Below are 14,219 nucleotides of genomic sequence, written 5' to 3' on the forward strand. Positions count from 1 at the left end.
CTTAGAATTCTTTCGCTTTTCTTTTACCGAATGTACCTTAGTTACCCTTGAAGAAACGACATAACTTAGCATAGTTTACTGTCACAACTATATGATCTATATTATTAATTTACTAACTAAGCATTGCTCAAAATTGCAATCCTAGCGAGCAAGCCTGGAGAGAGCTAGCAGGTCAGAATGGTCCTCTGATGTTTCCTGCAATAAGAAATTGGCTTTTATCTTTGTTAATATGCTTTTATCTACCAATAATGTTGCGTGGTGAAAGTGTCCTGAGCAAAATATTCCCTTGGGGGAGATACCACTGTCAGTAGTGTCAGAGACGAACTATACTACCGTCAGCTGACTGCTTTCTTTCTTTCTTTCTTTCCCTTTTATAATCATGCGACTAGCCGTCTTGCCATAAACGAAAATGTTTTGAGATAACTCAATAAATAAAAGATCATGGCGCGCTATGAGAAACCGCTTATTCTTTCAACCACAGCGCGCGTTGAAACTGAAGGATTTTTTTTTCAGTCGTCACAAAAAAAAAAAAAAAAAAAAAAAAACCAAAACGCACCAACACTGTAGTTCACTGATACAACATTGAAGTTCGGCTTCCAACAATTGCTTTCAGTCCCGGAAGGAAGCATAATGCTGCTCCTCTCTCGATTGCTTAACACTGCATCTATCGATCCCTCAGTGTATTTATCTCCTATATTTTTTTCAAACTGAAGAAAGCCATTAACAATAGACCAAGAAATAAATATGGTGAAAATACTCTACTACTATCTACTACTCCTATGGGAAAATCGTAGGTGCTAAGCCGGGTTTCCTGTGGATTGTATTACGTCATACTAACTGACACTCATAACGTTTTGATGGTGATGGTACACAGCATCACTCAAGATTTTGATTCCCCGCTGTTTTGTGACAAATTGATGTAAGCTGAAACTTCCACTGGAATCTCAGTTCTTTTTAACTGAGGGCATTATAGGTAGTAATACCTTATTTTGCTAACTGTCAACATCGCCATTGTTTTATGAAGCTTTGGATTTCAACAATGCGAGTTTAGCCTACATCAAAGTTCAGGTAAGCCTTTTTAAAACTTTGTTTCGGAAACTATTAAAGCTATTTCTTTCAACGACCAATCACATAGGAACCAAAGATTAAATGAGATTTACGTTGCGTCATAGACATCATGCAGAGAAATCCTGAGTTGTATATAATAGATCCTAATGGATTTCAAACAAAGATGTTACGGGATAATGTTTAGAAAGTTGCAGGCAAAACTTGAATGTTGAGGCATGTTGATTGTTCCTGGTCAAAGTTGATTTTTGGCGGGATTGTAACGCCATAGGAACCGAAATATGTGGTAGAACCACGATCCACCAATCGTCACCAGATGACGCTTGATCTCTGAACTTTGTCATGAAGTCACACCCACATGTACATGCTCATTTGTGCTTGCGCTCGAAGGAAATCAGGAGTCTCTGCCAAACAGCTCTAATATAAAAGCTCTACCATGCCGTGGAAACAAGTGCTTATGTTTCTGCTTGGGCTACAAAGTAAGTCAATAGAAATATATCCTTTTCACTGATGCTGAATTTATCTATTAAAATTGCTATGAATCGTATTACTAGTTGAACGTTTGGTAAAGGCTTATATACAGTACGTCAGTTAAATAAGCAACCAAACATTCTTCAGCATTAGTAAAGCCGGAATGCCAAAAATCTCTAAGTTTGTAGTGAGATGAATAAATGAATACTTGTGTTTGGTGAGAAAGATGTCAAAAGGTAAAGATGAAAACGTGCTTTTTGCGGAAAGGATCAATGTGATTGTCCTATTATTAACCCGATAAAGCTACAAATATCTAGTATATATTTGATTTTTTTCATCCTTAATTGAATATTTTATCTATACATCTAGTATACGAGCAACAGTGAAAGATACTGCAATGAAAAATGTCCCTGATAGATCATTGCAGTCAGAGTCTAATCTTTTCATAGAGTTCGAGAAAAAACATTTTTGGTTAATAATTATTTCCGCCATTCTTCGACTTGCAGCCGTTCTTAGTGTCGGTCCGAAAATCTCCCGACAAGCGTTCGGACCGACACTATTAAAGAACGGCTGCAAATGAGACTATTCTTCGACGAGATTACGTTGATTCGTTTGTGCAGCCAAACAGTTCTGGTGCACAGAAGCTAAATCTCTCTTTGTAAAATTAGCATTACAATTTCCTTAAATCAATGCACAAAGTAAACGAGAGAGACTTTGGCAAGGTCAACTTCCGCTTCAGTCAACATCGTTTCAGCTAAATGATATTTTAACTCTTTCTGTATTTTATTTAATATTTTAGTGAATTTGTTAATGAGAAAGTTTTTCGTCAGAGGACGGAATCGTCGACGAAAAAATAAATACGTATTTTGTATGAAACCGTTAAAGACACTGTCACAACGAAACGTTTCTCAACAGATCCTATGAATAAAACATGCGTTACTCGATGTTATCACTGATGCTGTCAAAACCGCGCCATATTGTTGCAGTTAACCGCATACATTTTGTATTCCACGCTGTTTTTTGACAACTGCTTTCACTTTTCTCCCACATTTCTATGCATTGATTTTTGTAAGTTAGGCAAGCGATCCAACTTATGATGATTGGAACGGTGATTGTACAGGGGCTGCAGTAATCAGTCACCTCTCGCTTTCCCTACTGGAAGACACTTTCCCTACTGGAAGACACTTTCCCTACTGGAAGACACTTTCCCTGCTGGAAGACACTTTCCCTACTGGAAGACACTTTCCCTACTGGAAGACACTTTCCCTGCTGGAAGAAACTTTCCCTACTGGAAGACACTTTCCCTACTGGAAGACACTTTCCCTACTGGAAGACACTTTCCCTGCTGGAAGACACTTTCCCTACTGGAAGACACTTTCCCTACTGGAAGACACTTTCCCTACTGGAAGACACTTTCCCTACTGGAAGACACTTTCCCTGCTGGAAGAAACTTTCCCTACTGGAAGACACTTTCCCTACTGGAAGACACTTTCCCTGCTGGAAGACACTTTCCCTGCTGGAAGAAACTTTCCCTACTGGAAGACACTTTCCCTACTGGAAGACACTTTCCCTACTGGAAGACACTTTCCCTGCTGGAAGACACTTTCCCTGCTGGAAGACACTTTCCCTACTGGAAGACACTTTCCCTACTGGAAGACACTTTCCCTACTGGAAGACACTTTCCCTACTGGAAGACACTTTCCCTACTGGAAGACACTTTCCCTACTGGAAGACACTTTCCCTGCTGGAAGAAACTTTCCCTACTGGAAGACACTTTCCCTACTGGAAGACACTTTCCCTACTGGAAGACACTTTCCCTGCTGGAAGACACTTTCCCTGCTGGAAGAAACTTTCCCTACTGGAAGACACTTTCCCTACTGGAAGAAACTTTCCCTACTGGAAGACACTTTCCCTACTGGAAGACACTTTCCCTACTGGAAGACACTTTCCCTGCTGGAAGAAACTTTCCCTACTGGAAGAAACTTTCCCTACTGGAAGACACTTTCCCTACTGGAAGACACTTTCCCTGCTGGAAGACACTTTCCCTGCTGGAAGAAACTTTCCCTACTGGAAGACACTTTCCCTACTGGAAGACACTTTCCCTACTGGAAGACACTTTCCCTGCTGGAAGAAACTTTCCCTGCTGGAAGACACTTTCCCTACTGGAAGACACTTTCCCTACTGGAAGACACTTTCCCTACTGGAAGACACTTTCCCTACTGGAAGACACTTTCCCTACTGGAAGAAACTTTCCCTACTGGAAGACACTTTCCCTACTGGAAGACACTTTCCCTACTGGAAGACACTTTCCCTGCTGGAAGACACTTTCCCTGCTGGAAGACACTTTCCCTACTGGAAGACACTTTCCCTACTGGAAGACACTTTCCCTACTGGAAGACACTTTCCCTACTGGAAGACACTTTCCCTGCTGGAAGAAACTTTCCCTACTGGAAGACACTTTCCCTACTGGAAGACACTTTCCCTACTGGAAGACACTTTCCCTACTGGAAGACACTTTCCCTACTGGAAGACACTTTCCCTGCTGGAAGAAACTTTCCCTACTGGAAGACACTTTCCCTACTGGAAGAAACTTTCCCTACTGGAAGACACTTTCCCTGCTGGAAGACACTTTCCCTGCTGGAAGAAACTTTCCCTACTGGAAGACACTTTCCCTACTGGAAGACACTTTCCCTACTGGAAGACACTTTCCCTACTGGAAGACACTTTCCCTACTGGAAGACACTTTCCCTGCTGGAAGAAACTTTCCCTACTGGAAGACACTTTCCCTACTGGAAGAAACTTTCCCTACTGGAAGACACTTTCCCTACTGGAAGACACTTTCCCTGCTGGAAGAAACTTTCCCTGCTGGAAGACACTTTCCCTACTGGAAGACACTTTCCCTACTGGAAGACACTTTCCCTACTGGAAGACACTTTCCTCAGGCATCTAGTCTCAGCCTGAACATCCATAATATAGATCTTTTCTTGAATGTTCGGATACCCACGGTATTAACAAAGGATTGTTTTTGCTATGGTTTGTATTTATTCTGATTGCCTGACCGACCAACCGACCGACCGACCAACCGACCGACCGACTGGTTGACTGACCGACTGACAAACTGACAGTACAAAACGAAAAAACTCAAAACCTGCTTTGATTTGTAGTACTGACTTTTTTCAGGTTTCCAGGCTTGTTTTGCCATCAGCCAAGATGAAAGTGCCCGTTCATATCTCGAACGCTTCAACACCACACGTAACAATCACGTGACTCCAGCACTAAAAACTGCAGCACGTGACTTCATCGTGAAGACCTTCCAGGACTTTGGACTGGACACGTGGACAGAGGAATTTGCGTCTAACCAGAAAAACGTGAGTTTGAAGTGAGGAAAGTTAGAGGCTTTTGGTATCTCCGCGTACTAATGACTTTAGCTTGTGTAACTAGTTTCCAGGAATCAATATAATCGGCCGTGTCAATGGAAGGTACACTGGGACGAGTAAGGACAAGATCCTTATCATCGCTACTCACTACGATACGGTGCAAGGAACAAATGGAGTAGATGACAATGGTTCTGGTATGACGGCTTTGCTCCAGGCTCTAAGACAATACAAGAGCTCAAGTAAGCACAGCACTGCACAGCACGGCATAGCACAGCACAGCATAGTACAGTACGGTACAATACGGCATAACATGAAACAGAACAGCACAGCACAGAGAGCACAGCACAGAGAGCACAGCACAGTATGGCATAGCACAGTACCGCACAGTACGGCACAATACAGCACAGTACGGCATTACACAGCACAGTACGTCATGAAACAGCACAGTACCGCACAGTACGGCACAGCACATTACGGCACAGCACATTACGGCATGGCATAAGCACAGTACGGCATGACAGCACAGCACAGTACAACATGACACGACACAGCACGGCACACGACAGCGTAGAATATGCTACTTAAATGACAGATGATAAGTCGGACAATACAGTACATTGTAATTGTTATGTCGGTACCCTCATGATCTCAGGCACTTAACACTCACCTATATCTCTCCACAGATTATATGAAGTGCTCTCAAAACTACACTTTGCTTTTCGTGGCTTTTGATCTCGAGGAAGTTCAACAGTCTTGTCAAGCTGCACCGTGTCCATGTAAAAGAGGATTGCAGTGGCGGATCCAGGGTTTTTCAAAACGGGGTCCAGATCGGGGAATAGATTGCTATGACGTCATATTGACGTCATATGATGTCAAAGTATTAATTGTTTCGTTGCTTTTACCTACTATATAAGCGCTGTTAGTTTGAATAAAAATTATAAAATTTGTCTTAATAATAATAATAATAATAATAATAATAATAATAATAATAATAACAACTTTATTAGACAGGGTAACACCGTTACCATAAATGATAATTTTCAGGTGGCCCTTACCTTATTCAATCGCCCAAAACAAAGGACAACCTCATCTTTCGGGGATGGAATTGCTCGAAAGCTTTTACCAGCTCTACCATTTTATTGTCATCAAAAGCTAGTTTGTTGCAAAGACTTTGATGAGCTTTCATCAGGGCCAAACCAGATAGCCTATTCCCTGACATCGTTGAACGCCTATCAGTCTTAATAAGTTTCAGCTGACTGAAACTTCTCTCGCTTTCACATGAAGTAATGGGTAGAGTTAAAGCCAGTTGAAGCAATATGTGTATATTTGGGAACTGCAAACTGCTACAGGATTGAAAGGCATCAGCCAATTTATTTGGAACCTTAGAAGGATTGCCGTTTGATTGCTGTTTCCACTTTCGAATCCACATCTTATACTCTGTTGGAAACATTTGCGAATAAGGCAGATCATCATTATAGAATTTAACCGTTTCAGCAAGTTTTACTGGAAGCTCAGCATCGTCTTCTTTATTGATGCATTCACTTGGAAGAAGGAAAAGTAGGCTAAGTGTAACATCATGAGCAGGGTTATGTACAAATCGTTCCTGCAGCTCGGCAATCACATGCGAGATGAACTCATTATACAATGTAACTCGGAAATAATCTTCTGAGCTAGATACGTTATGATTGTTTCTATTCATCTGCCGTCTCACAATTCTAGGCTTCTCCAGCTGGAACTCCTCTCCATAGAAATGTTGTCCAAGCCTTGTCGTCTCCTGGAAAATCTTCTTAAACTCTGCTTCAGACTTTTCTCTCATAGTTGTTAGTGTAGATACAAGAGAATGTACTTGCCGGTATGCATATGCAACATCAATTGCTTGCATCTGCAGCTTAACTGTTAGTTCTCTCAGTAAGAAAAGGACCTGCTGGAGAATCATGATGCATAAAAGGAATGTCGATGACTCAATTTGAAACAAAAATCCATTTGCCTTTGTCACAGTTTCGCTATCCCACATCCAGTTTGTACCGAGCTCTTCATGTTGGTTTGGGTACACCATGGCCTCTAATGCTGTATGGATGGCGGGAAGCATTTCTACGAAAACAATGTAAGCATCAATGCGTAGAACCCAACGCGTTCGGCAAGCATCCTTTAGCTTCTTTGCTTTTGTTCCTTGTGGATTCTTTAATTCAAGAACTCTGTCCAAAAGACGCTGCCTCTTTGCTGAGTAGCCAAAGAACCTAGCAATTTCACCAACATACGACTCTGCGTTCTTGAATTCTTGAACTTTGCAGGCAGAAACTACAGCAAGATTTAATCGATGAGCTGCGCAGTGAAAGTAAATTGCCAGAGGGGCCTTCTCTTGTATAATTGATTTGCATCCTGACTTTGCGCCTGACATATTGAAAGCACCATCATAGCATTGACCTCTGAGATTGGCCAAAGACAAACCATTGCTTGTCAGCCATTGCAAAATAGATTTTGCCAATGTCTCACCAGTGATTCTTTCTACTTCAACGAAGTCCACAAATACTTCCTTAACGGCAGAATCAAAAACATAGCGGAGGCATAGTGACATCTGCTCTCTGTTTGAGACATCCGTTACTTCATCTGCTATTACGGTGTAGTACTTTGCTTCCTTTACTTCGTCCAGTATATCCTTCTGGATATTCTTGCCAATAACTTCAATTAGTTGATTTTGTATGGTTTTCGATGTATATTTCGCATTGCGTGGCGCATTTTCCAGGTGTTTAGCGAGCACTTGATCCGTCTCTGCCCGAAAACGAACAAGTTCAATAAAGTTACCTTCAGCTGAATGTTTATCCTCTTCTTGCTCCGTCCAGCATATTTTATCGTCGCGGTGTCCACGTAGTGCAAAGCCTTGTTTCCCACACAACATTACAATCTTTAATAATGATTGAATTACCCGTCTATTTTTTTCAATTGTTTTCTGGGCTTCGCTGTCTAAGATGTTGTTGATTGCTTGCGAAGGGTTTTTGTAACGAGAAAGAAATTCAGCCATTTTCGCCATAGAAGTTAAATGGTAATCTTGTGTTGCATGGCCGTTCATCTTTTCGCATATGTTATTCCATTGTTTATAAGGTTTATTCACAAAGCAACCAGCACCACGTGCTTTTACTTGCTCTGGAGCAAACATTGCGCAAGCACGACAGAATACACCGTCAATGTGAGAACTATAGTGAACCCAAGGGTGTTTTAACAGCCAAGACGGTTGAAACTGCCGTAAAGTGGATGACGTGTTACAAAGCCGTGTACGCGGGTAAGACGATACATTGGGATCAGGCTCTTTGGTAAGAATGTTGTATAAATCGTCTCTACTGATGCTTCGAATGTCAGTATGTGACTCAAAGAGCAAACCAATATCATACGATTTACAAGGCAACGAAATACTACTGACTTCCTCGTCCATGGAAATCTCCCCACTAGGATCTATAAACAGTATAGAATGTGAAAATACTTTCAAAATGGGGACATTTAATACTTTTAAACGACACTTGAATACAATAAATATTAAATCTGACAAATTGATAAAGCGTAGACTCTGGAAATTATACATTTTTTTCTTTATTGCGCTCATACCTAACTAAGTGCTAACTCTAAAATTTAAGAGTCAAAGTGCTCCAAATAATTACAGCAAAGTGTGTGGTTACATTATTTTTTAACTAATTTGTTAGGATTGCACAAGAGTTGCTCCAAGTCTTTCTTGCTCTTTACTCCCGAACGACGAACGACGTTTTTCCGAAAAGTTATCGTTATTCCGAAGAGATTTCCAATCGGAATAACGGTTCATTGTTCGGTAATTTCGCCATCCGTGATCGCGCCGCTCTAGAGTAAGCAGCGCGAGAGACTTGGAGCAAGTCACTGTCTAGGATTGCACTTACTGTCCTGATCTGATGATGGTGTCGTTACATTTTTCTTAAAACTTGCATTTGTTTCTTCATCTATAATTAAATGTTTGAATGTGAAAATTCAGCGAATCATGCTGGTGTGCATGATAAATTCAAAATCTTTGGGAGTATAATTCTATAATAGACCTATTTACTAGAGATAATTCATGTACCGTAAATGATCTATTAGACGCCCACTGTCTAATAAACGCCCCTCTCTAAAGTAACAAACGCCTCTTATCTATTAAACGCCCACGGCACCCTTCGTATACGAAAATTTAATAGGCGTCTAATAGATCATTTACGGTAATGATTATGCAGCACCCCAATTGCAATTGCATTCTTAATGTAAAACTTATTATAAAACAACAAAGTTAACACAACACTCTAAACGACATCCTTTGTGATTATAAAACAAAGTTTAAAAACTAGTACTAACGATGTTTTTTCATCTCTAGCTGTCATTAAGTAAACGATAACCGGATGTATATGTTTACTCGCTGTCACTTAAAATCTCTGTATCACAGTCACTTGACTCATTGTCTGACGGCTCCCACTCATCTGTGTCTTCGAAGCGTATAAACACGTCTCCACCTTCCACTAATTGATTTCGCGGATTTATTATCTCCTCTTTTCCTGGTAGGGAAATCGTCATGCCATCGTACAATACGGTTCCAATTTCATCCGGCCTTCCAAGAAATGGCCGAATAATTGGGTGAACCAAGCCTGGTATATGTGTTTCTCCAGTCATGAAATGCTCCACAATTTTAACAGTTATCAGATATCTTAGATTATAAATGTCAGTTTCAGGATTGTCCTTGTTAAGTGTGAGCTCCACGAGAAGAGATTCGAAGTGCTGTTTGCAAATATACCGATGGTTGATAAATAAGCTCAACATCTCAGCCATCACGAGTCCTTTTGGCGGCAAGCTTTACTCAGGACAATATTCTTGTTGATGAATAAGATGAAAATACAAATAATATTGTCAATCTTTGTTTACCTTCGCTTTTTTTCTTGAAAAATGATGTGATTGCTTGAAGTTTTTCGTTGGATTTTCGCTTGCTCATCTGATTACATTGATTAATTTGATTTTCGGGAATTCCAATATGGTGGTTCAGTTCTGACAAGACTGTAAGTAGACTACGCATGCGCGCTGTATTTCAACACAGGTAGTCCAAACAGTTGGTCGGGGATCGGGCCGGAAAGGCGATGGCTCGAACTGTTTGGAGTACTCGAGCTACCAGTGCGACGCCAAAAACAAGCTATAACTACAGGATACAACCCAAAACTTCTGTAATCTTTTTAATAAAAATTTACAAAATATTTTTTCCTTGATATCCAAAAATTCAAACCAAAAAAAAAAAAAAAAAAAAAAAAAAAAACTTGAAAAAAAAAACGGGTGCAGCGGACCCCGTCGCACTACCCCTGGATCCGCCACTGGATTGTGTGGAAGTGGATACTTTGTGACCAACCTGACCCGGTATCTTGTGCTTGTAAAAAATTTAATTAATGTTGCGTCGAATGTGCAGGGAGTGATCGGTCAGAGTGACATAATCACTCGACCCCAGATCGAATTGGAATTTTGAATTGGTTTGATTTTTGCAAGGGGAGGGAAAACGTGGAGAATCCAGAGAAAAAAGTTCACTGAGGTCCGTAGTGGAAACATATAAACTGAAACTGTTCTAAGAGTTTGCTACTATTAACACTACTGTTCATGGATAATGTTTTTGTGTGCTATTGTTTAGATACCTAGACAATTTGAAGGCGAGTCTGCAAGGTGCATATGTCCTGGAAACAGTCATGAATTACAACACCACTCCTCAATCACAAAACATTCCTCGAAGCGTACAAACGTTTCTACCACAACAATATCAGTGGATAAGTAGCAATAATTTCGCGGGAGATTGGTTGGCTGTCATTGGAAGAAAAAACGATGATTCTGTGCTGAGTAAAAAGTTTGTTTCAAACTTTAAACAAGGTAAAATTTAGGGTAATTGTGAATATTGAATGGGTAGAACTGTGGTGAAATAATGATAGATGTGTTGATCATCACAGTGAATGAGGGATCTAAGCGTTACGTTAATTTGGTAGGTTGCGCCCATGTGAGAAAGATAAACAATATTATTTCTAAGTTCTAAGACCTTTTATTTATTTATTTATTTATTTATTTTTTTTTTGTGAATTTGATATGCTGTGACAATATTTTCTCTTTATCTTGCTATGCTATCTATTTATAAGTTATTGCGACCTGTTTAACTAAAAGAATATTTCCCACTGCCTTAGGCCCCGTCCACACGTATCCGTAAATTTTTGTATCCGCAAATTTTTTTTTTTTTTTTTTTTTGCGGATACGGGTTGCTCCACACGTGTCCGGAAATTTTTGTGTCCGTATCCGCAAATTTTACGAAAACGGATACGTGTGAACGGTGAAAACGATTCGAAAACGATTCGAAAACGATTCGAATACGCTGCGTGTGGACGCAAACATTTTCGTATCCGCAAAAAATAATTTTCGGATACAAAAATTTCCGGATACTTGTGGACGGGGCCTTAACCACACCCGGTTTTGTCATGGATTATTATAATAAGGTAGTCAGAGCGTTCTGATTATCTAAGCTATGAGTGATCTATTCCCCAATCGAACTAAGTTGACCATGGATATCTGTCTTAGGAGCTTTCAAAGCCTTGCCGATTCCATTGCCGTTTAGTGGAAGACCAAAGGACGTAGATCCTACGCAACGAAGAGCACTATCGGACTTTCTTCGGAGCGACCACGCAAGATTCTGGGACAGCAATAACTCTTGGCCAGCGGTATTCCTGACAGACACGGCAGACTTTCGTGGTTACATGAAGACTTGTTACCATCAGCAATGTGACAACATGGATCGAGTTAAGCCAGAGATGATTACATTCATGGGAAGAACCGCTGATGCATTAGTAGCGGCGGCTCAATCGCTGACAGAACAAGTTTGTCCTTCCAGAGAAAGTGAGTACCTGACTTAGTGAGAGTACGAGTGTATTTTGCAGTGTTTTATTCATGTTGTGAAAATGACTTTTTTTATCATAGTTGAAAATTCATTGGACCTGTTCCCAGTCTTTTCCGGAATTTTACCCCACAGGAAGTCCATCGTGATATTTAAAACACTATTTGTGGTTTTTCTTTGGATACTCTAGACTGCAAGAACGTAACCATCAAAGGCGACAATTCAACCATTTCTTCCCCGTCCTACCCTTCTGAGTACCCAAATGGCATCGAATGTAGCTGGCTCAAAGAAATCAGTAGTTCAAGTGGCAGCCAATTGTTGCAGTTTGAGGATTTCAATCTTGAAGAAAGCGCCAGTTGTGCTAATGACTTCTTGGAGGTGTCAGCGGGAAATACCATTGACAACATGCGTGTTATTGGTAAGGCGTATAAACAATAGTGTTGTCAGGAACGGTTTTTGAATGTCTGTAGAATCATGTTCCTTGTGCGGACTGCCTGATGCTGGGCCTTGACCGTGACCGTAACGCTGTCCAAACACTTGAGTAGTTTTCGTATGACTGTGAAAAAGTCGGTACCGTAATCGTGCCTTACTGTGACCGTGATGTTTTCTAAAATTTTGATTGGCTGACTTTTTTTTTCTCGCGCAATGTGATTGGTCTGGCTATGCGTGACATTGGCGTGACCGTGTCTGCGACGTCTTCATTCCGTGTTTCGGGCATTTGATTGGATAGCGAGTAAATTTTCGTGCAATGTGATTGGACTGGAGTATCCCTTGCCGTTTCACGACCGTGTTCGTGCCGTTAGCTTTTCACAGTCATACAGTCATACGAAAACTGCTGTGTATGACCACGGTGATCTCGCGTTGTGGTTGGCTCAATTGGTTTGTTAACAACATGCGTTGACCGTATTTATCACATCCTGTCTTGTTTTTATTCTAAAGATAAATACTGTGGCTCGACCAAACCCAGTACCATCCGCGTGCCTCATAAGATAGTCAAGGTTGGCTTTGTTACTGATGCCCTGGTTTCAAAGAAAGGATTCAGGATCACCTGGACAACGCCACCCCAAAAACCAAATTCGAGTAGTACGGCAGGAAAAGGTAACAGTAGTCACGTGATCACCAGTAAATAGTCACGTGGTGCCTATTTTTATAATAATAATCTTTATTTGAAGTGGGTATCAAGTACAGCGTTACGTGCCTTCCTTAACTACAGTAAAGTGAATGTCAGACCTTGGCCGTTAGGTTGTGAAAAGGGCCTGGTGCCTGGGGGTATGTGGGTGGGGGCGTGGCGCGCAAGTAGGACCAGGTTTTGTCCTCAACCTCTGAAAGGCGAATAAGGTTACTTATCGGTGTTCCTGTATATCGTTTCAGGTGTCCTGTGTTTGTCTGCATTACTTGCCGTGTTGATCCATGTCCTCATCTGAGACATATATACTGACTGCCTTGCTAATTGAACCAACCGATTCCTGCATAATGTCTTGCCAAACAGCTAACACTATTTTTGTTATAGAGGCTTTGCACAATCACGTGGTGGCAGCCATGACAGGAGGCAGGACAAGTGAATCTGATATAATCTGATTTACACGTGAAATAATTCAGTTTCCCAGGGGGAAAAGATTCTATTGTTGTGCCTCCTGTCATGGCTGCCATCACGTGATGGTTTAAAGCTACTTTTCGCCTTAAAAGTAAAACTAATGCAACATTTGCTACTGCTGACCCTCAAGGATTTTAGCATAGAAGAAAAAATCATATATAGAACGACGTCATAAGCTGCCAATTAAACTGCCACTACTAAAACGAGGAACGGTGATTTTGTTTAAAGATAAGCTTAATAAAAAGTGTTCTTGTATTTGAAAGTTTTTTTTGTTGTGAGCTTCATGCTAGAAACTGTGAAAGATATCAATTTTCCCTTGTGTGACAGAGTGCCTCTTGGTCCATCAAATAAACCTCTTTAGTTCGTAATAGTTCGTCTTTTACTCCGACGAAGGACTAGCGTCCGAAACGTCAGTAAGTTTTTAAATCTTTTCACGGTGTATAATTTACCTTTTTATCATTACTAATCCAGTAAAGAGCAAAAGTTCTGTTCCAGCCTTCTGGGGGGATCGTTTCTGATCAATTATTTCAAAAAAATGGTACGATACGTTCATCCAATCCATTTTAGGTACATTCTTATTCCTATACGTTCATCCAATCCATTTCTTATTTTTCAATCAAAAATTGAAAATCCGCCACTTTGTTGTCACGAGGCCCCACTACCGTACGCCCCTGACTAACGAAACGTTGTCTACTATTTAGAAGCGTTATAATTTTTTTATTTTAAGTGAAGAATGGGTACTATTTAGATACGTGACACGATGGATGATAAATAGCAAATATTTGATACTAGAAAACAAAGGGGAATCAGCAAAGCGTGACAT

At 40.7% G+C, this 14,219-nt stretch overlaps 1 protein-coding gene across 1 annotated transcript; it reads left to right on the forward strand.

The window, feature by feature from the left end:
- The first annotated feature begins 1,378 nt into the window (after positions 1-1,378).
- On the forward strand, positions 1,379-13,764 carry LOC116286316 (uncharacterized). Its single transcript, XM_089040572.1, has 10 exons — positions 1,379-1,544; positions 4,717-4,904; positions 4,978-5,152; positions 5,597-5,697; positions 10,258-10,298; positions 10,564-10,796; positions 11,490-11,804; positions 11,993-12,220; positions 12,742-12,900; positions 13,174-13,764. The coding sequence occupies exons 1-10, from the start codon at positions 1,502-1,504 to the stop codon at positions 13,224-13,226; spliced, it is 1,536 nt and encodes a 511-aa protein (XP_088896698.1). The 5' UTR covers positions 1,379-1,501; the 3' UTR covers positions 13,227-13,764.
- Positions 13,765-14,219: the final 455 nt, after the last annotated feature.

Source organism: Actinia tenebrosa, unplaced genomic scaffold (assembly GCF_029948245.1).
Source record: "Actinia tenebrosa isolate PJP-AT-01 unplaced genomic scaffold, QUT_ActTen_1.0 PGA_scaffold0__85_contigs__length_37466705, whole genome shotgun sequence".
Classification (NCBI taxonomy): Eukaryota; Metazoa; Cnidaria; class Anthozoa; order Actiniaria; family Actiniidae; genus Actinia; species Actinia tenebrosa.

Bases quoted from the DNA above. Each gene is read 5' to 3' on its own strand.
- LOC116286316 (XM_089040572.1), top strand. From the start codon at position 1,502: ATGCCGTGGAAACAAGTGCTTATGTTTCTGCTTGGGCTACAAA. The intron at 5,698-10,257 runs GGATTGCAGTGG...GGATCCGCCACT, and splicing joins CACCGTGTCCATGTAAAAGA to GGATTGTGTGGAAGTGGATA. The intron at 12,901-13,173 runs GTAACAGTAGTC...ATATCGTTTCAG, and splicing joins GAGTAGTACGGCAGGAAAAG to GTGTCCTGTGTTTGTCTGCA.